Source organism: Muscardinus avellanarius (assembly GCF_963383645.1).
Source record: "Muscardinus avellanarius genome assembly, chromosome: 15".
Classification (NCBI taxonomy): domain Eukaryota; kingdom Metazoa; phylum Chordata; class Mammalia; order Rodentia; family Gliridae; genus Muscardinus; species Muscardinus avellanarius.
In genome coordinates this window covers 59,197,054-59,218,987 of record NC_137801.1, presented here as the reverse complement: position 1 = coordinate 59,218,987, position 21,934 = coordinate 59,197,054, and the positions used below count along the sequence as shown (strand labels likewise).

Here is a 21,934-nt window from a genome sequence, read left to right as displayed (position 1 = left end):
TTTGTGTAAAAATATTGCTTATTAATCCCGCTGATTATATAGAAGGAAGAAGACAATTTAATTTTCACTCTTACCAAGAAGCTACTTACAAATTTACCTCTATGTGGTCATCAACTGCATTAGTTTCATAAAGTGGCTTCCTTGCAAATATACCTGAACAGTTCTCTCAATTTAAGTCATCCTTTTGAAGTCAGCCATGGGAGGACTTTAGGTGGAAATCTGTTTCCTTAGAGATTATATATGCTGTCCACATTTTTTCATCAGAAAGCAGCCTTATAATATTTTCATATTATAAAGCATTTTCCTTTTCTTTCCCTTTATACTTACTCATTCGCTGCTAAAATAGAAGTTTTCAAAAGATTTTATAAACATCTACATAATATTTGTTTTGTCCCTTAGTATTTGTTTTAATTCTTTTTTTATTTTTCATGGCAGGAATTGTGTATTTGTTCTGTAGGTAGTAAGCATAAAGCATGTGTAATGTAATTAGTTAAAAAAATGTATTATGCCGAGGGACAGAGATTGATTTCCCAGTGTCTCTTCCTTAGGTGAAACATAATTATATATTTATAGAAAGTTTTTCTTTTGGTAAAACCTGGTTTGAAAATAATTGAACTTCACTGGCCTTCAAAGAACAACTGGTGGGTTGTCACATCAGTCAAAATAATAGTAAGATTATTCCCAAGAAATATATATATTTAAGGCTAACTTCATGTTTTCCCAAACCCATACAAAAGTATCACTGTTCTAGAATATGTTTCTTGGGGTGAAAAAAAATGGTCTAACTTGGGAAAGTTAGTTCCTGACATTGAGAGTAACATGCTTAGCTTTCAAGAACCAAAAAGAGCTTTAAAGTAATAAATACTATTTAAAAAAACAGCCTTATAAACCAGATGTGGTGGTACACATCTGTCATCTCAGTGACTCAGGAGCCTGAGGCAGGAGGGTCACAAGTTCGAGGCCAGCCTAAGAAACTTTGCAAGACCTTATCTCAAAATAAAAAGGGCTGGGGATAAAGCTCAGTGGTAGAGCCCCTCTGGGTTCAATTGCAGGACCGCAAAAGAGGAAAAGAAGGAAAGAGGGAGAGAGAGGAAAGGAAGGGCAAACAAGCTATAATTTTAGCAAGATTTTCTCTAACATTTTTTGCAGCCAGTTAGAATTATATGTACCATTTCATATTCTTAGAGCTAGATCACTTTAGGACAGGTTCATACCACCAAGTAAGGCCAGTAATCAAGGCATTAGGATAGTCTTTTTACACATATTCATTTCAAGTTCTAAAATATATAACTTCAGGAATTCATTTTGAGGAATTTGAAAAAAATTCTCAGATTTGAAAAAATATGAAGAGGGATACATAAACGAGGCTAAATATAAAAGCGTTCACTAGATCCTGAACTGTGTTAAAATTCTGACGTACTGTGACAATCATGAATCTAGATTCTAGCAAGCCAGGCATCATGGCACACATCTGTAATCTCAGTGCTTAGGAGGCTGAAACAGGAAGATCTTGGGTTCCAGGCCAGCCTCAGCACCTTAGCAAGACCCTATTTAAAAAAAAAATGAAAAGAATTGGAGGTAGAACACCCCTGAGTTCAATCCCTACTGGCATAAAAACAAACAAAAGAGATTCCAGCACCTTTTGGCAGTCTCCTACATGTGTTAGGATTGCAGTGAAAGGTTCCAGGAGAAATAGCTGTCATGACACATTTTATTTGTAGTTTAGTAGTGTGGTTTAGATATATATCAATTAATTATATGCTATTTTAAAACTAAGAAAACTGGTTATCTTGGGCCATTTAACTATATAAATAACCAATACTACTGAATTGTTTCGGGTTTTAGATTATAAGAGACAAAAGTCAAGTTTGAGTTTGCTCCTGAGATTGAAACTTCAGTGTCACACTTATAAAATATTTCAATATATCAGACCTTCTGAAAGATCTAAGTAGAGTAAGAATATGTCTGACTAAGGGCTCCAAAAAGTATAAGGTAGCCCTACTTTTAATCTTTTAGTTCTTTGTTGAAGCTATAGAGGCAGTAGAACTAACTCTAAATAATATATAGTGCTATACATGTTACTTGTAGACTCTGGACCAGATGGTCGTTTATATTTTTTCTAGCTCTAAAATTCTCTTCATTCTACTTCAGTACCTTCATTTTTAGAGATTAAGGAACAGATTGCTGTGTTCAAAGAGAGCTAGAACTAGAACACAAGCTAATATTTGCCATCCATGTGATATGCTAAGTCAGTCAAATATGGGCACTCACATAGCACTTAAGATTTTTGCCATATCTATATACTGCTAATACTATCTAATACTGTTTAAATTGAGTTCTTTAGATAATTAGTTCAATTTAAAAGGACATCTTTTTTTCCTAAACATAGAAAATAATCACTTCTTTTAAACAGAAAGTCACCCTAAGTAAGAATACAAGTCAAAACAAAGCAATGCTATTAAAATTTAATTTAAAATTAATTTAAATTAATATATTAAATTTTAATTCTTGATGTTCTTTGTCAGAAATGTGTCTCAGGCTGGGCGTGGTGGTGCCCGCTTGTAATCCCAGTATTTGGAAGGCTGAGACAGGAGGATCACAGGGTCATAGCCAGCCTCAGCTACTTAGTGAGGCCCTCTGCAACTTAGTAAGACCCTGTTTCAAACTAAAGAATAAAAAATAGGGCATAGGTAGAATGCTTCTGGGTTCCATCCCCAGTACTTCAAAAAAAAAAAAAAAAAGAGGAAGAAAGAAAAGACAAAGAAATGTGTCTCAATAGTGTTTTCATGTCTGATGGTAGCATACCCTAATTGTTTAAAAGAAGCACAATTAAAGACTACAGTTGAGTTGATTTTCTACATAAAGTCCTAAATGGGATGCTTCTTAGGGGAAAAACGAAAGAATATGAAGACATGTTTATATATTCAAGTATTGTTTTGTGCATATCAGAAAGCAGAAAGATCTTGTTACATGGAACCAAAATTGTCCTTTGGTTAATTTTTCTTAAAACCCTTAGATTTTGACATTGAAGTATTTATTTATTTATTTATTTATTTATTTATTTATTTTGTGGTACTTGGGATGGAACCCAGGGGCATTCTACCTCTAAGCTGTACCCCCAGCCCTATTTTTTATTCTTTATTTTGAAGCAAGGTCTCACTGAGTTGCAGAGGGCCTTACTAAATAGTTGAGGCCGTCCATGAACTATGATCCTCCTTTCTCAGCCTCCCAAATGCTGGAATTACAAGTGTATGCCACCAAGCCTGGCTCACTCAATATTGAAGTTTTTAAGTTAGCATAACATCCTTTTTTTCTTCTAAATAGAGAATTTGATCAGTGTAGTTTATTTTTACTTAAGGCATTTCCACACAACTCTATAATGTCTGACAATTATGGTAGCGTACCCATGTATTGGTTTCTGTTACTTTTAATTTTAAACTGTCTAATGAATTAAAATCTCATCAGCAAAAGCAAATTTATCTGGGAGATAAACGTCTATTTTAGTTTATTTGAATTAAGCAAATGTTTTTCTTAAAATAGTTCTAAGTGTGTTTCATTTCTTTAAGTCAGTATATTTAAACTTTACTATAATGTTAGCCTTTGTCTGAATTGCTTGTCTAAAAGCATTATGTCACTGCCAAAGGATTAAAGGGGAGTCAAAATGGCTAAGCTTTTTCCTTTGACTTATTGAACTGTATTCTGTTGCTGCCTTCTCTATAAAACTGTCATTACATAGGCTGTATTTCAAAACACTGTAGAAACAGACTTTTTTTTTTAATTCATGAGTTTCCTCTGAGACTTATTGGTGAAAATATAAGGCCAGGAGCCCTTTATGGACTAGTTAGTGTTTTATTGAAAAACTTGTGTAATAGGGTTCATCAAGGAAGACTAAGAAGAGAAATAGATTTAGGAAATACCTGGTTTTATTAAACTGCTAATGACATAATAGTATTTGGGAGTTTTTTGGCTTTTTCTTAAATTGCTGCATTGTAACCATACATCTTAATAGAGTACAAGATGATAGAGGCATATATGCACACACTCATTTAGCCCTTCCCCTGTTCCCACCCCATTCCCTCCCCCCTTCCTCCTCCTTGTTTGGGGGATTATTATAGTGTTTTTCCTGGTTTATCAGAAGTGTTAGCCTTCTGATCTCCATACTTGTGTCATATTTGTGCTCTAAAAATATATTCTTATTGATTAAAACTACATTTGTGGGGTGGTTGGGGTTTTTTTTTGTTTGTTTGTTTTGGGTCTGGGGATGAAACCCAGGGGCATTTGACCTCCGAGCTACACCCCCTGCCCTATTTTTTATTCTTTTTATCTTGAAACCGGGTCTCACTGAGTTGCAGAGGGCCTCACTAAGTAGCTGAGGCTGTCCACGAACCGCGATCCTCCGGTCTCAGCCTCCCAAATGCTGGGATTACAAGCATGCGCCTTTTTTTTAAATGATGGTACTGGGGTTCCTGGAAACCCTTCTACCTCCGGGCTACACTCCCAGACCTATTTTATATTTTTATTTGGAAACAGGGTCTCTTAAGCCAGCAAAGCTGGCTTCGAACCTGCACAATCCTCCAGTCTCCACCTCCCAAGCTACATTTGTGTTTTTTAACTAAGCTTTTTTTATTTTGAGATAAATGTAGATTCACATGCAATTGTGAGAAATAATACAGAGATATTCTGTGTACACTTTCCCCAAGGGTTGTCTTGCAAAACTATAGCAAAATATCACAACCAGACTATTTCTTAGGTATGGTAGTGCTGGGATCAAACCCAGGACCTCGAGCATGCTTAAGCAAGCACTCCACCACTGAGCTACATCCCCAGGATATTGATATTGATAAAAGTACATTTCTATCACCATAGGGTCCCGTCCTATTGCTCTTATATAACCATGCCCACTTCCCTTCTACACATTTCAGAATGTTATATAAATGGAATCATTCATGTAACTTTTTGGATTTACCTTTTTTCAATATATAGTTATCTTGAGGTTCATTCATGTTGCTGCTTTTATCCATAGTCTACTTCTTTTTACTGCTGAGTAGTATTCTATAGTATGGATACATACACTGGTTTAACCATTCATTGGTAAGAACATCTGGGTTGTTTCCATTTGGGATATTAAAATTAAAGCTGTGATCATTTCTGTACAAGTTTTAATGTGAACATTAGTCTTCTTGTATCCGGGATAAATGCTCAGGAGCACAGTATTGTCATAAATATTTCCTTTACATACATTTATAAATATAGTGTTGTAGTTTCCACCTTGACTATCAAATATAATTTTTAAAATACAAGATAAGGAAAGCTTATTATATTTACTCATGTTATTGCTATGTATTCTTTGTTTTCTGATATTCCTAGGCTTTTTGTTCAGAGGATCTTTCTCTATGGTCCACTACTTGCAAATTCTTTTAATTTGCCCATCTGAGAATGTCTTTATTTCCTCCTCTATTTTTGTTGGATATAGAATTTTATGTTGACAATTCTTTTCAGCACCAGAAAAATATTAAACCATTGTCTTCTGACTTACATAGTTTTTTTTTAATGAGAAATCTTTTGTCATTCTTATTGTTTTTTTCTTATGGATAAGGTATTAACATCTTTCTACTTTGAAGACACTTTCTTTTTCTATCTTTCATTCATCAATACTTTCTTAGGTCATTTCTATTTTGCAACAACATGAATGAATCTCAAGATAACTATATTGAGTAAAAAAAAAAGTAAGCCTTTTTATTTAATTATTTTGTTTTATTTTATTTTATTCGTGGTACTGAGGGTGGAACCCAGGGGCTTTTCTGGCTACACTCCCAGACCTATTTATACTTTATTTGGAAACAGGGTCTCACTAAGTTGCTGAGAGCCTCACTAACTAGCTGAAGCTGGCTTCAAATCTGTGCCCCTTGTCTCAGCCTCACAAGCACTGGGATTACAAGCATGCACCACCATGCCCAGCTTTGTAGTAAACATTTTATTTTGGTTAATATTTTCTTAGTTTTAATTTCCTCTTGCTTCTTTATATATTCTCTTCTTGTTGAGACTTTCAATTCCCCCCCATATGTCCCAAATGTATTGTAATAACATATTGAAGCATTATCATGGTTGCTTTTAGCTCTTTGTTAGGTGATTCTTACATTTCTGTCATCTCAGTTTTTGTATCTGTTGATTATCTTTTGTGTTGTTGTAAATCTTTTGGTCTTGTTGAAAAATTTTCTACTCAAATGACATTTTTATATTATGTTTTGAGGCTCTGGATATTATCTAAACCTTCTGTTTCACCCGACCTTTCTTGACACTTTGGCAGGATAATAGGGGATGCCTTCTTATTACCACCAGATTTATATATCAGAAGCCTAGCTTCGCCAGGCTGGTGGCGCACGATTTTAATCCCCGTGCTTGGGAGGCAGAGACAGGAGGATCGCGCAGTTTTGAAGCCAGCTGTGCTGGCTTAGGAGACCCTGTTTCCAAATAAAAATATAAAAAATAGGTGTCTCGGAGTGTATCCTGGAGGTAGAAGGATTTTCAGGAACCCCAGTACCACAAAAAAAAAAAAAAAAAAAAAAAGAAGAAGAAGAAGAGGAAGTCTAGCTTCTCTGTTCATCCTCCATTGACACCCGAGGGAGGGAGAGCCCCTTTTTATTTATTACTTGGTTGGGGAAGCCCACGTTCCTACTGACACCACTGGGGTACATGTAAGAATATACATGGGCATGGGGGTGAAAATCCAGACTTCCTATTTTGCCTACTGTGACTCCACCCCAATTATACCTCCTCATTGTGGTACAGGGAGTAGAAGTGTCCCACCCAGCTCTTGCTGGTGTAAGGAATGGGGTACAGTGTTTTCTCTCATGTTTGGCTGGATTGAAACAGTTATTGTCCAGGGTGTTCCGTGTCACTAGGCTACGCTTTCTTACTCCTTCAACTGGAAAGCAAACTTTTATTGTGGATTTTTCTCCCTCAGGTATATACAGGTCGACATCTTTGGTTCCAGGTCTAGGACATATTAGTAAAAAAAAGAAAATCCAGAGAACTTACTTTCATGTTGTTTCTTGGATCTTCAGGTTCCTACCTGTTCTCTCTCCATTTTTCATGTCACCTTGCATTTTATAATGTCCAGGGTTTTTAGTTGTATTTGCAGAAATAATAGGGAAAATACATCTCATCTTTCCTGTGAATGGAAGGCCCAAATTTGCATTTTGATACACTTGTGACAAATACATAACCATTACTGGGGAAATGTCACATACTTCATGTATCATATGATGATTTGCATAATGCTCTATGAGGAATGCTGGAAAATATCTTGATTTTAACTGAGATCTATTGCTTACATAATTAATGAAAACTTTTCCTTTCTAGGAAATAATGAAAAGGTGTCTCAAGGCTCCTGACCAGTAAACAAAGATTTGAGAAGACAGCCAAGCTCATGTTTTCTCCTGATCAAGAAAATCACCCTTCCAAAACACCAGTAAAATATGGTGAACTCATTGTCTTAGGGTAAGATTTCTATATCTAATGAGACATAAAATTGAGTAATATATAGTAATTTTGAACTTCTGGTTAAAACTTTTTTTCAAGTATTTTTATCTTACCTATTTCCCAAAAAAAGGGGAAAAAAATTTAAAGCTACAGGGTAATATAAACAAATTAAGAAACATAGTTCTCATATTTATGCTATTTGTGTGCTTCAATTATTATGTGAACTTTAACTTCACCCCCCAGAAACGGCAAGTCTTTCTTCTTTAGCCCATCTTTTAGAAAACTTTACCTTAGCCAACTTTATCAAAAATCCCCTTTCCCTTCTCTTGCTTTAGGTCATTTCATATCAGTTAGTATTTATTTGTTGTTTTGTCCCTCTGAGGTAGTTTTTTGCTTAGTGCTTACAGACTAGGGATATGGCTACAGTAGGGTGACTCTGAAGCCCAGTCCCTTCTTTCTTGTTTGATTCAATAGTAATCTTATTTGTTTAACTCCCAGAAAAGCAGTCCTCAAATTGAGGAATAGATAATTCCAGTCTTTCAGTCTTTTCAGTGTCAACTTGCCATAACTATTAAAATGGACAAAAATGTCATAATGTTAGTCTGCTAACTAGAGATTCCAGAAACTAAAAATTGCAAAATTTCCTTCCCACCTGCTATATCTCTCCTTTTGCTTAAAAAGCAGCTCTAGATAATGTAGTATCTTAGAAAATCAGATTGGTATAAGTTCTTGTCCAAGTGAAAATGTGTTTCAGATGAGAAAAAAAAAATATGGAGAGCTCGATTTGGAACCAGAGATGTCTGATTCTGGTGCTTATTCTAACATTTTTAGCTATTAGGACCACAGGCAAGTCAATGATTCTGAGCCTTAGTTTCCTCCCCTATAAAATGACAATTAGATATGATCATCTAAGTCCCTTTGAGACTTAATTTTTTTTCTCTCAAAAACCACTTAAAAGATCAAACTTAATGCTGGGCGTGGTGGCGCACGCTTGTAATCCCCGCGCTTGGGAGGCTGAGACAGGAGGATCACACAGGTTCGAAGTCAGCCTCAGCTACTTAGTGAGGCTTTCATTCAGCAACCTAGTGAGACCCTGTTTCCAAATAAAATATAAAAAAGGTCTGGGAGTATAGCTCGGAGGTAGAAAGCCTCTGGGTTCCACCCCCAGTACCACAAAAAAAAAAAAAAAAAAAAAAAGATCAAACTTAGCTGGGCGTGGTGGTGCACGCTTGTAATCCCTGTACTTTGGAGGCTGAGACAGGAGGATCACACAGGTTCGAAGCCAGTCTCAGCTACTTAGTGAGGCTTTCAGCGACTTAGTGAGATCCTGTTTCCAAATAAAATATATAGTAGGTCTGGGAGTATAGCCCAGAGGTAGAAAGCCCCTGGGTTCCACCCCCAGTACCACCAAAAAATAAAAATAAATTTAAATTTAAAAAAGATCAAACTTGCTGGGCATGGTGGCACTCACTTGCAATCCCCGCCCTTGGGAAGCAGAGACAGAAGAATCGCGCAGGTTCAAAGCCAGCCGTACTGGCTTAAGAGACCCTATTTCAAATATATGTATGTATGTATGTACGTATGTATGTATGTATGTATGTATGTATGTATGTATGTATATAGTAGGTCTGGGAGTGTAGCCTGGAGGTAGAAGGGTTTCCAAGAACCCCAGTACCACCAAAAAAAAAAAGATCAAACTTAATATAGTAACTACAATATTACAATATCAAGTCACATAGATTTTAATGATAATCATGACAAACTTCTATTGTAATTTATATTATTTTAGTAAGAAACTTGAGAATATTTTGAAGATGACATTTACAACTTTAATATATGTTGTTTGTGTTTGTTTTGTGGCATGGGAATTGAACCCAGAGGCATTCTGCCTTCAAGCTATACCCCCAGACCACTTTTATTTCCTATTTAGGAACAGAGTCTTGCTATGTTGATTCAAGTCTCACTGCTTGCTAAGACTGTCCTCAGACCTGCAATCCTCTTGTCTCAGCCTCCCAAGTACTGGTATTACAGGCATTACCCTGAAGCCTTGTACATCCTTAGTATATGGTTTTAAATTGCCTCTCTTATTCTACAAGTTTTTCAGTTAATAATTTCAATAGTAATTATTTCTGTTTCTGATACTGTCTTAAAATACAAATAATATTTCTTCCCAATTCTAGAAGAAGTGAACCAGACAATTCTGTTTCCTGCTGTTATATAGAAGAGATTTGAATTCAGGAATACAATATGGAAATAGCATAGATCCAGAAAAGAAATGAGTCATGCAATTTAGAGAATAGTAGTGAGGGGCACGGAATCCCCACAGTGAATCTGTTGGTAACACATAGCCTAGAATAGTAAAATTAATATATTAGCCAAGGTGCTCTACTTTGCACTTGGAGCAAGGCTAACAAGATTAGTAAGGACTTTCTCCCAGTAGAGTGTTTTATTTTTTATAATGGACTAGTATGATTTCTGTATATGACAGTTATTGGACAAAGTTTCTTCTCAAATTTAGAACATTCTTCCTTATCAATCACAGTTTCAGGCCATTTTACAGTCGCTTTCTTCTCCAATCTCAAATCTGTTCCTGTTCCCAGCCTCATTTCTCTGCCCAGATTAACCAACTGCATATAGAAAATGATCAAACTAAAGATTTTGTCAGGGTAGAGGAGCAGTGAAATTAACTGTTCTTGCCTCGATGAAATAATAAAGAATGACTCAAAATCATGACAAATACACCCAGATTCAAGTGTTATGTGTATGGCCCTCAGAAAATAATTCCTAACCTGTAGAAATGGGGACAGTAATGCCAGTCTTGCAGTGTTCTGAGGCTACATTAAGTGAGGTGATATATGGGATAGAACTCAGTAGTGCCTGGTATACGAAATACTCAAATGTTTTTGTCAGGATTTCTTTTTAAATTTTTCCAGTTGTTTTAGTCCTTGCTTACTTGTTTACCTTCAGGGTGTGTGTGTGTGTGTGTGTGTGTGTGTGTGTGTGTGTTCCTTGCTTACATTATGTCATGTATTTGTACACACACAAAAAAATCCTTGCTTACTTATATGCATATGTATATATACAAATCTTGAAGGTAAGCAAGTATGTATGTAAGTATGTATGTGTGTCCTAAATAACAAAAGAGTATTTAACTACTACTTAATTAGATAGGCTTTGCCCACACAATGCGAGCGTGTTGTGTAGACATATGTGCAAGTAGCCAACACTGAACAAGTCAAAGTATTTATTTTAGAAGTTCCACTAAGTAGCATGTTTGGTTCACAATTAAAGGAGTATCTGTTTTAAACAATACATAATTTACTTTCAAAAGTTGCATCAGAACATACAAAAACATTCACCTTAAAAATGGGGGGGGGGAGTATGATTCATAAGGAGTCACATATGCCATTAATCCACTCTTGATTATCTTCAATTCTTCTAAAAGAGAGACAAAAATATAGAGAGAATACAAAGTTATGTATAATACAAAAGGTACTTCTCTGTGACTTGGAATGTAGCCAAAAAAAATCTCATTTTGTTTCAAGCCTAGGCAACTGGTCTGGAGATCAGCAGTTGCTAAAAGGAATTTGAGATAATTATAATGTGCTATTAGATAATTAATTGAGAATTAATCCTATAAGGCAGAGTAAAACATTTATTTTAAAATTGTATGATTCTTACAAGAAATCACCTAATCTTTTTTTCCTCCCATCAGGTATAATGGGTCTCTCCCAAATGGCGATAGAGGAAGGAGGAAAAGTAGATTTGCTTTGTTTAAAAGACCTAAGGCAAATGGGGTGAAACCCAGCACTGTGCATATCGCTTGTACTCCTCAGGCTGCAAAGGTAAGAAAAAGAAAGAAAAATGAAAAATCTAAATGAATTGGGGGAAATTTTAAAACTTTTATGTGTTATGTATATTGTCTAGCATTCCCCCCACATTTCTATTTCAAAAATTTTCTTTTGTCTGGATTAGAGAAAAGACTTTGGACAATGATTTTTTTTCCCCCTGTACCAAGGATGGAACCCAGGGGCATTGTACCTCCAAGCTATACTCCCAGTCCTATTTTTTAGTCTGTATTTTGGTTTTTTGTTTTTTGTTTTTTGTTTTTTTCTTGGTGGTACTGGGGTTCCTGGAAGCCCTTCTACCTCCGGGCTACACTCCCAGACCTATTTTTATTTGGAAACAGGGTCTCCTAAGCCAGCGTGCACAGCTGGCTTCGAACCTGCGTGATCCTCCTGTCTCTGCCTCCCAAGCGCGGGGATTACAAGCGTGCACCACCACACCCGGCTTAGTCTGTATTTTGAAACAGGTTCTCACTGAGTTGCAAAGGGCCTCGCTAAGTAGCTGAGGTTGTCCGTGAATTGCGATCCTCTGGTGTGCGCCACCACACCTGGCCTGGAAAATTATATTTAAATGGCTACTATATGGTTGGTGAAATTAGAAGGAAACATTCATTTCCTTATTGAAAGAGGTGGATGTTGAAGCCAGGGCTTTACCTAGTAATGTTAAGAATTATGCTACTACCCACCCTGATAAGAGGGAGTTTCTATTCTGTTCCTCTAGGGACATCCCCTGGGCTGGTAGAGGAATGTGGTATATAATATATATATTTGGGTATCAGAAGCATATTTGAGCCGGGCTTGGTAGCACATGCTTGTAATACCAGTACTTGGGAGGCTGAGACAGGAAGATTGTGAGTTCATGGACAGCTTCAGCTACTTGGTGAAGCCCTGTTTCAAAATAAAGAATAAAAAAATAGGGCTGGGTATATAGCTCAGAGGTAGAATGCCCCTGAATTCAATTGCCAGTACTGCCAGAAAAAAAAAAAAAAAGAAGAAGAAAAAGACGCATGTTTGGATGAGGTAATTTTTAAACTAAGGGTCTTTCTCTAAGAAAGATGCTCTTTTTTGTTTATTTTTGTAGTTGTATGGAACATTGAACCCAGGGGTATCCTACCTCCAAGCTATACCCCCAGCACTATTTTATTTTATTTATTTATTTATTTTATTTATTTATTTATTTTTTTTTTTTGGTGGTACTGGGGTTCCTGGAAGCCCTCCTTCCTCCGGGCTACACTCCCAGACCTATTTTATATTTTTGAAACAGGGTCTCTTACGCCAGCACGGCTGGCTTCGAACCTGCGCGATCCTCCTGTCTCCGCCTCCCAAGCGCGGGGATTACAAGCGTGCGCCACCACGCCCGGCTATTTATTTATTTTTGAAACGGTCTCACTAGTTAGTTGCTATGGGCCTCACTAAGTTGGTGAGGTTGGGTTCGAACCTGGTTATAGGCATATGCCACCACACCCGGCTGATGTTCTTTATTTACTTTTGGTTTATTACTCTCATAGCTTTTATCCCAGTGCCTTGTACACAGTGGACCTCAGTAATTGTTAGACTGAATCAAAGCTATGGAAGCAAATATTCAACTGTATCTTCAACTTAACTTCTCACCCTCCTGGCCTTACTCATGCTTCTTTCATTTTTATATTCCCTACCAAAATCTCCAGAAACTGGACCACCATTTCAAGACACTTTTGCTTTTCCTAAAATGATGACAAATAGAGGGAGTTTCATCTTTACAGAGTTCTTTGACTATATGAAATACCTATATCTTTAAGTAGTCCTAGGATATACAGTAATATACCATTCAAGATGTCTTTGTAAGATAAATGACAGTAAAATAGACATTGTTGCTCTGTTTTAGGTCATAGCTTTGGTCCCTGAAGTTAATTGAATTTATGGCTTTGTTTTACATCCACTTTGAAGTGTAAAACAAGAGCCCTCAAGCCTTGACTAGGCCTCCTCCATAACTGTTTGGGACCAGTGGAGTGTAGGAAGGACAATTTCTTTTTAAGTGTTCCTTTTGCTTCTTTGCAGAGAAGGGATGTGCTGAGCCAGTAGTAGAAATGAATGGTTTATTGATCCCAATTTAAGAAATTCCTTACCCGCCAAAGGAATATTCTTGGCATTTGGGGTGTGCCAATTCTTCATTGTGTAGGACTGTCCTGCATATTATAGGACATTTAATATTTTTGGTCTTCTAGCCACTGAGTACCATTTGAGCCTCTAATCATTGTACCATCCAAAAAATACATGTACATGTTTCCAGATGCTTCTGGTTATAGAACCACTATCAGACTTACAATCCCTCCTTCTAAAATGCCCTGTTGTACCTATCATCCCATTTGTTTACTATAATGCCCCTTGTGTCTTTTTGTTTGCTTGCTTGCTTGTCTTTTTTTTTTCTTTTTTCTTTTTTTATTCTTTTTTTTTTTGAAACAGTCTTACTGAGTTGCAAAGGGCCTCACTAAGTAGCTGAGGCTGTCTGCAGATCAGCAATCCTCTGGTCTCTGCCTCCCAAATGCTGGGATTACAAGCATGTACCACCATGCCCGGCCTTTGCTTGTCTTTTTTGTTTTTTTGATTTTGGAGGTTTGTTTTGTTTTTGTTTTTGTTTTGCAGTACTGGGTATTGAACCCAGGTACTCTGCCACTGACATTATCTCCAGCCCTTTTTATTTTGAGCCAGGTGTGGTAGTGCATGCCTGTACTCCCAGTACAGTTAGAGGAGGCGGCCCTCTATGTGATCTTTCTGCTTCAGCCTCTTGAGTAGCTGATACTACAGGTATACACCACTGTGCCTGTCATACCCCTCACATTTTCTTTGTTGTCTCCTTTTCATCTTTGCCAGTCAACAAGAATCTTAGGGATAAAAAAAAGTCTCTTCCTTCCCCTGCTTTGACACTGGGACTTGAACCTAGAGTCATTCCACCTCCAAGCTGTAAGCCCAGGCCTTTTTATTTTTTATTATGAAAGAGGGTCTTGGTGAATTGCTAAAGCTGATATAGAACCTGTGATCCTTCTGTCTCAGCCTTCCACCCACTGGGATTATAGGAGTGTGCTACTCTGCTTGACTTGCCTCTTTCATTTTTAAAGTTTGGAGTAATATACTAGTGAGGTCATAAAGAAAACTGTCAATCATCTGGGCTGAGTGGTTGTTTTTTTAAAACAAATGTTTTATTGAACATAAATGGTATACATTTAAACTATATTTGGTGCCCTCTCCCCCTCACCCTCATTTCTCCCCCCACCAATGGTTGTCCAGGGTAACCATGTCATATTCATAATTTTACACATATTCAGATGTAGACCCTCATTAATCAAGATCAGCTTTCCTCCTCTCCTATCTTTTCATTCAAACTTTGCTGATATTTCCCCTCCATTATCTGGAGTCCCACTGGTATCCTCTGTGTTCCCTAGTTTGGGCATATTACAGGAAACATATGTACCTTCTCCTTCTGTGCTTGGCTGATCTCACTTAACATAATGCTCTCCAGGACTTTCCATCTTCTTGCAAATGATACAATTTTGTTCTTCTTTATGGCTGAATAGAATTCCATTGTGTGTATTTCCCAAAGTTTTGCTATCCATTCATCTGTTGATGGAGATCTGGGTTGGTTCCATATTTTGGCTATTATGAATTGTGCTGCTATGAACATAGGTATGTTTATGTTACTGTAGTTCTCTGAATTCAACCCCTTTGGACATATACCCAGGAGTGGTAGAGCTGGATCATATGGTGGATATATTCCCACCTTTCTTAGGAATCTCCACACAAATCTCCATAGTGGCTAAACTAGTTTGCATTCCCACCAACAGTGTAAAAGAGTTCCTGAGTGGTTTTTTAAGTCCAGTGAATCCTGCCTTTAGGTCCAGTGAGACTCAAACTTGACATAGATCGTATTTCTAATCACGGAGTTACTTTAGTAGCTAAAAAAGATTACAGTCTTAGCCAGGCGTAGTGGTGCACACTTGTAATCCCAGCATTCAGAAGGCAGCAGGTTCGCAGACAACTCAGCTACTTAGCAAGATCCTTTGTAACTCAGTGAGACCCTGTTTCAAAAAACGAAAAGACTAAAAAATGGGGCTGGGGTGTAACTCGGAGGTACAATGTTCCTGGATTCCATCCCCAGTACTGCAATAAATATATATATATATATATTACAACCTTGAGACAAAAACCAGTGTAATGTTTTTACATACTGAGCAATTACCTGAAAACTCAGTTTCTTAATGCTGAACAAAAGTGATTTTAAAACCTATGAAACAATTGTATTATAATCATGAATACATAAATGTGTTGTAAGAAATGGTAACAACATGTATGTAAATGATTGACTGCATTCTTGAGGCTGGGTATCTCTGAAGAAAGATGAATGGGAGGCATATCTGGGTAGCTTCAACTGTATCTTTAGAGTTTGTTTTCTTTAAAAACAAATCAGAAGCAAAAGTATATAAAGCTGAGTAGTTAGTACCCAAATATTTGCCTATTCTCTTTGAGTATTTAAAAATAAATTATTGTTTTTAATCTTTAAATTATTTTTAAAGTTATTAGCTAAAATTTTTATTAGCTAAAAATTGAAGCCAAGTGACATTGTATGCCAAACTTCTAAATTAAAAAACAGCTTTTCATTTAGCTTTTCTTTTTTTTTTTTTTTTTTTCAGTACTGTGAATGGAACCCTGGGGCATTCTTCTTCTTTTTTGTGGTACTGGGGTTCCTGGAAACCCTTCTACCTCTGGGCTACACTCCCAGTCACCTATTTTTTAAATATATTTTTTTTATTTGGAAACAGGGTCTCTTAAGCCAGCAAGGTTGGCGCGATCCTCCTGTCTCTGCCTCCCAAGCATGGGGATTACAAGCGTGCGCCACCACGCCTGGCCTAGTTTTTATTCTTCATTTTGAAATGGGGTCTCACTGAGTTGCAAAGAGCCTCACTAAGTAGCTGAGGCTATCCACACATTGAGATCCTCCTGTCTCCGCCTCCCAAGTGCTGGGATTACAAGTGTGCACCACCACGCCCTGCTCTCATTTGGCTTCTTTACTCAGAATAATCATTCTTTTGTGTCTTTGTATCTGTTTTCCTTTTAAGAAACCTGTTTCCGCTTCCTTTGTGCAATGACTAGGTTTTCCCCCTCTGATATTATCTTCAACTTTTATATTTAAAAAATGCCTAAAACCAAAACTGAAAAGTTCTATTTAGCAATGTTTTTAGTTTGGGATAAGTCAGAACTACATTTATAACTACTATACCCATTCCTTTGGTAATGTTTAATCATTCTATAAATTTTTCTCTATCTACCCCAGCATGTTAAAAGCATTTGTCATAGTAAACCAGCCAACTCTGCTTATTGGTTAACTTTATAATTCTTTGAAAATAAGATTCTTCTTATCTTGTAAGATTTTGTATTTTCTCCTTATCAGAGAGGTACTAAGTATTTTTTTTTTTTTTTTTTAGTTTCCACATGGTATTTGGTTTTGATCACTTTATAATTTAAAATCCTTATAAGCTGGGCCTGGTGGTACACCCTTGTAATTCCAGCATTTGAGAGACTGAGACAGGAGGATCTGGGTTTGTGGCCAGCCTAAGCTACTTAGTGAGGCCCTCTGCAACTTAGTGAGATCCTGTTTCAAAATAAAGAATAAAAATAGCACTGGGAGTGTAGCTTGGAGGTAGAATGCTCCTGGGTTCAATCCCCAGTGCTGCATAAATAAATAAATAAATAAATTAATTAATTAATTAATTCCTTATAAAAGAGACCCAGATTTTATAGTATTTTGATTAAAAAATTTATGTTTTTATTCTATAACTTCTTGAAAGTATTCTATACCCATTCAACCTGAAAAAACCACTGTCACAGCTGAAGTTGTACAAGAATTATTAACCTTTACCCTAAATTCCAGAGGGGAAATATATAAGTATGTTGTATATCCGACAAATAGTTTTACCTTCTTCTAATGAAAAGATTTTCTGATTTGATTAACCTGTCTACTAACTTTTTCTCTTAACCTTTTTATTCACAGGCAATAAGCAACAAGGACCAGCATAGCATATCATACACTTTATCTCGGGCCCAGACAGTTGTGGTTGAATATACTCATGACAGCAACACTGATATGTTTCAGGTATGTAATTTTTTTTTTTTACTTAATAGTTTTTAAAATCTATTATCAGGAATTTGAGGTTGTAGTACAGTGTGTGTTGCGTAAACATGAAGCCTTGGATTCAATTCCTAGCACCCCTCCCCATAAAATAAAATTTAAAAAATCTTGTCAAGTACTTTAGCTATGATGAGATTAAGAATTACCGTCTTTTAATAATGTATCATTAAAATATATATTGGTTTCTAAACCTCACATATAAAAGTTACTGTGGCATGGTTGAAAGATGGGGTTTAGAATCAAGATTTCTGGTAAACATACTGCTCTTTGCCTCATTGTCATCCTCTGTGAAGTGCAAACAAGAGAATCTTCCTCGTGACTTTTAGGCTCAAATGGATTCATGAATGTGAAGTACTCAGCTGTGCCAACTTTCTAGTAAACTTTTAGTAAATGTTAGTGCTTATTATCTAAATAAAAAACCCAGCTAGGCATGGTGGAGAACGCTTGTAATCCCAGCATTCGGGAGGCTGAGACAAGAGGATCACAGTTCGAGGACAGCCTCAGCTACTTAGTGAGACCCTTTGCAACTCAAGTGACCTCAGTACATCCCCATTAAGGAGTGAGATTCTCATTCACCCATACATCCTGTTTTTAAACTAGTATGAAATAGGACTGGAGGTGTAGCTTGGAGGCAGAATGCTCCTCAGTTCAATCCCCAATACCACACACACAAAAAAAAAGAAAAGAAAAGAAAAGAAAAAACCTAGAGTTTTATCTAACAGTATGCTTATGTGAAGAACTCTTGAGGCTTAACCATGCAAAGAATGACTTAAAAGTCACCATCTTTGTAGAGGGTCAATCATTTTTCTCAACTTCATGCTACTACTTTGCAACAGATACTAATGAACCAATCATTTCTAAATGCTTACTTTAAAACCTATGACTTTTGTCATCTCTTCCAGTGATTGTCTTTTTTCAGTGTTCAAAATTAAAGTATTTACTAGGTAGTAGTTCTGAAGATTTTCTTAATTCTCTTGACACCTCACCTGTGCAAAACTTTTATCTGGGATCCTTGTCTTCCAGAAATATGAGCAAAAGAACCAGGAAGAAAATGAAAGGACACAGAGGTTTATGAAATCAGAGCCACAAAGTCATACACTGAAATTGCTTTTCTGTGCTCCCTTGAGAATCCCTTAGGGGCTCTCACTGAGAACCTTTGGCAGTACTGTTCTTTGAAGTTTTATTATTTGATTTCCTAGCCCATATCAGAATAAGAGTAGCTAGTTACTTAAGAGGAGAGGCTTATTGGGGGTGGTGGTGGTGGGAGACATGACCAAAAGCAAGAGTGACCGGTGATAACCTGACAGAAAAGAAAGAAGAAAATCTGTGCAGTATACATGAACCCTCAAAGCCAAGGATACGCAAGCCCTTAACAATGAGTTTTCTTGTACACTTTTTACAGTACCTAAGACACTGCATTTCATCTTTATATAAATGGTAGTCATAGTGTAATGTTCCAGAGTCGTCATATAAGATTTATTCATATGTTCAGTGTATGTTGTTAGACTAGGTAGAGTAATACATGATAGATATTATTTCCACCCAACAGAGTTAAAGTCTGTAGCCTTCTAGAAATTTCAGACGTCCTGAACTCTTCATTCCCTGAGTATTTCATAAATTCCCACTTAATTCTTTGCTCTAGGTGATTATCAGTCTGACAGATTAGTTTTCATGGGTGTAGATAGATGCCCCCAAAGTTAAGTATGGTTAAGTTTGAGCTTTAGAAATTTCAGAAGCTTAATTTTTTTACCTTATTATGCCTTTCTTGAATGGATTTCCCATTGTGTTCTTTGAATAGGTTTATAGATATTTCTTTTCCCCCCTTAGATTGGCCGGTCAACTGAAAGTCCTATTGATTTTGTGGTAACTGACACAGTTCCTGGAAGTCAAAGTAATTCTGATACACAGTCAGTACAAAGTACTATATCAAGATTTGCCTGTAGAATCATATGCGAACGGAATCCCCCTTTTACAGCACGGATTTATGCTGCTGGATTTGATTCATCAAAAAATATCTTTCTTGGGGTAAAATCTTTTTTCCTAAATGATACATTCTTTTATACTAGGTTGTATTTCCAAATTACAAGTAAATGTAAGCTCACTGTTATTATTTCTATAGGAAAAGGCTGCCAAATGGAAGACATCCGATGGGCAGATGGATGGCTTGACCACTAATGGTGTTCTTGTGATGCATCCACGCAATGGGTTCACAGAAGACTCCAAGCCTGGAATATGGAGAGAAATATCAGTGTGTGGAAATGTGTTCAGCCTGCGTGAAACCAGATCCGCTCAGCAGAGAGGAAAAATGGTAAATTATAGCTTCTTATATTCTAATTCATCATTGCATAGAATGAGTTGGACTGCATATATTGTGTATATTCAGAAAAGAATCTCAAATATATCAGTCACTGACACAGAGAACTAAGTATGAAACACAGACTATCAAGCCAGGCATGGTGGCGCACGCTTGTAATCCCAGTGCTTAGGAGGCCAAGACAGGAGGATCTCACAGGTTCGAAGCCAGCCTCAGCAACTTAGTGAGACCCTGTTTCCAAATAAAGTATAAAATAGGTCTGAGAATAGAGCGCAGAGGTAGAAAAGCCCCTGGGTTCCACCCCAGTACTACAAAAAAAAAAAAAAAAAAAAGAAGAAGAAGAAGGAGGAGGAGAAGGAGAAGGAGAAGGAGGAAAGAAAGAAAGAAAGAAGAAGGCGGCAGGCAGGCAGGCAGGCAGGCAATCAAATGCTCTACTAGAAGATAATAATGTTTCACCAGGAAACTAAAAGCTTATTCTTATGTCACATATTATGTTAATATATTTTAAAATCTAAGCTTTCCTAGATTAAACAGCACTCTGACCTTCCTCTTTCTAAATTTGGTCTAAATATCTTTGACCATATTTACCTAAATAAAAATATGAGGCTTATTGACTAGCTAGATATTTTAATGATATTTTAATGATAAGTTGTCTTTATTGCTAAGAAGAGATACATTACTGTTTAATATTTTATACATTTTTTTTTTTTTGGTGGTGGTAGTGGTGCTGGAGATGGAACCCTTCTACCTCTGGACTACACTCCCAGACCTATTTTTATATTTTTATTTGGAAACAGGGTCTCTTAACCAGAGAGGCTGGCTTTGAACCTGCGCAATCCTCCTGTCTCCGCCTCCCAAGCGCAGGGTGCTCCACCACGCCCGGCTGTACTTAATTCTTAACTTACATTTTCCGTGACTATTTCTAGAGTTCTTAAGTATTCAGTAGATTATCCCAGAAAATCTCATTTCTTAATCAAGGAGCACTCATGACCAAAAAAATCTCTTATGTTAAAAAACCAGGCCAAACATGTAATTTCAGTACTTGAAAAGCTGAGAAAGGAGAATCGAAAATTTGAGGATGGCCTCAGCAATGTAGAGATTCTCAGAAACCTAGTGAGACCCTATTTTAAAACAAAAAATGAAAAAGGGCTAAGAGTGTAGCTCCAAGATAGAATGCCCCTGGAACCACAAAGAAAAAAATCCAAAACATAGTAATGAGTGCGTTTTTTAATTCTTGTCTTCTCTAGGTGGAAATTGAAACAAATCAGTTACAAGATGGCTCGTTGATTGACCTCTGTGGCGCAACATTGCTGTGGCGTACTGCAGAGGGCCTTTCCCACACTCCTACTGTGAAGCATTTAGAAGCTTTAAGACAGGAAATCAACGCAGCAAGGCCTCAGTGCCCCGTAGGGTTCAACACACTAGCCTTTCCTAGTATGAAGAGGAAAGATGTTGTAGATGAAAAACAACCATGGGTGTATCTAAACTGCGGCCATGTACATGGCTACCATAACTGGGGAAATAAAGAAGAACGTGATGGAAAGGATCGTGAATGTCCTATGTGCAGGTCTGTTGGGCCCTATGTCCCTCTGTGGCTTGGATGTGAAGCTGGATTTTATGTGGACGCTGGCCCTCCAACCCATGCATTCAGCCCTTGTGGGCACGTGTGTTCAGAGAAGACAACAGCTTATTGGTCCCAGATCCCGCTTCCTCACGGTACTCATACTTTTCACGCGGCCTGCCCCTTTTGTGCACATCAGTTGGCTGGTGAACAAGGCTACATCAGACTTATTTTTCAAGGACCGCTGGACTAACAGACAGTTGTCCTCCAGGACTACATTATAAATTTATAAGCTAAGTGAATTGGGTTTTCCAACCTATTCCACGTCACGGTTTCTCTGCTCTGGTCATTTGCATTAAGATGAAGAATTTTTTTAAAACATTTATAATGAATAGTAGCAATTTCTGAGCAAATATCTGGGACACTCAAGCAAGGGAATTTTTGAAAGTACCAGACTTCTGAATTCTGAATTTTGGAAATATATTTTGAGGAGAAAAAGACATAGTCTAATTTGATGCCTTCATTTTAGTGTCTTTGAATCACCCATCCTCAGTGCTGAGAAATTGTTTTGT

At 37.0% G+C, this 21,934-nt stretch overlaps 1 protein-coding gene across 1 annotated transcript; it reads left to right on the top strand.

The window, feature by feature from the left end:
- Window positions 1–7,429: 7,429 nt before the first annotated feature.
- On the top strand, window positions 7,430–21,615 carry PELI1 (pellino E3 ubiquitin protein ligase 1; the record flags this gene model as incomplete). Its single annotated transcript, XM_080711834.1, has 6 exons — window positions 7,430–7,500; window positions 11,198–11,327; window positions 17,350–17,451; window positions 19,315–19,512; window positions 19,607–19,795; window positions 21,049–21,615. 6 exons carry the CDS (start codon window positions 7,430–7,432, stop codon window positions 21,613–21,615), a joined length of 1,257 nt encoding a protein of 418 aa, XP_080567960.1.
- Window positions 21,616–21,934: the final 319 nt, after the last annotated feature.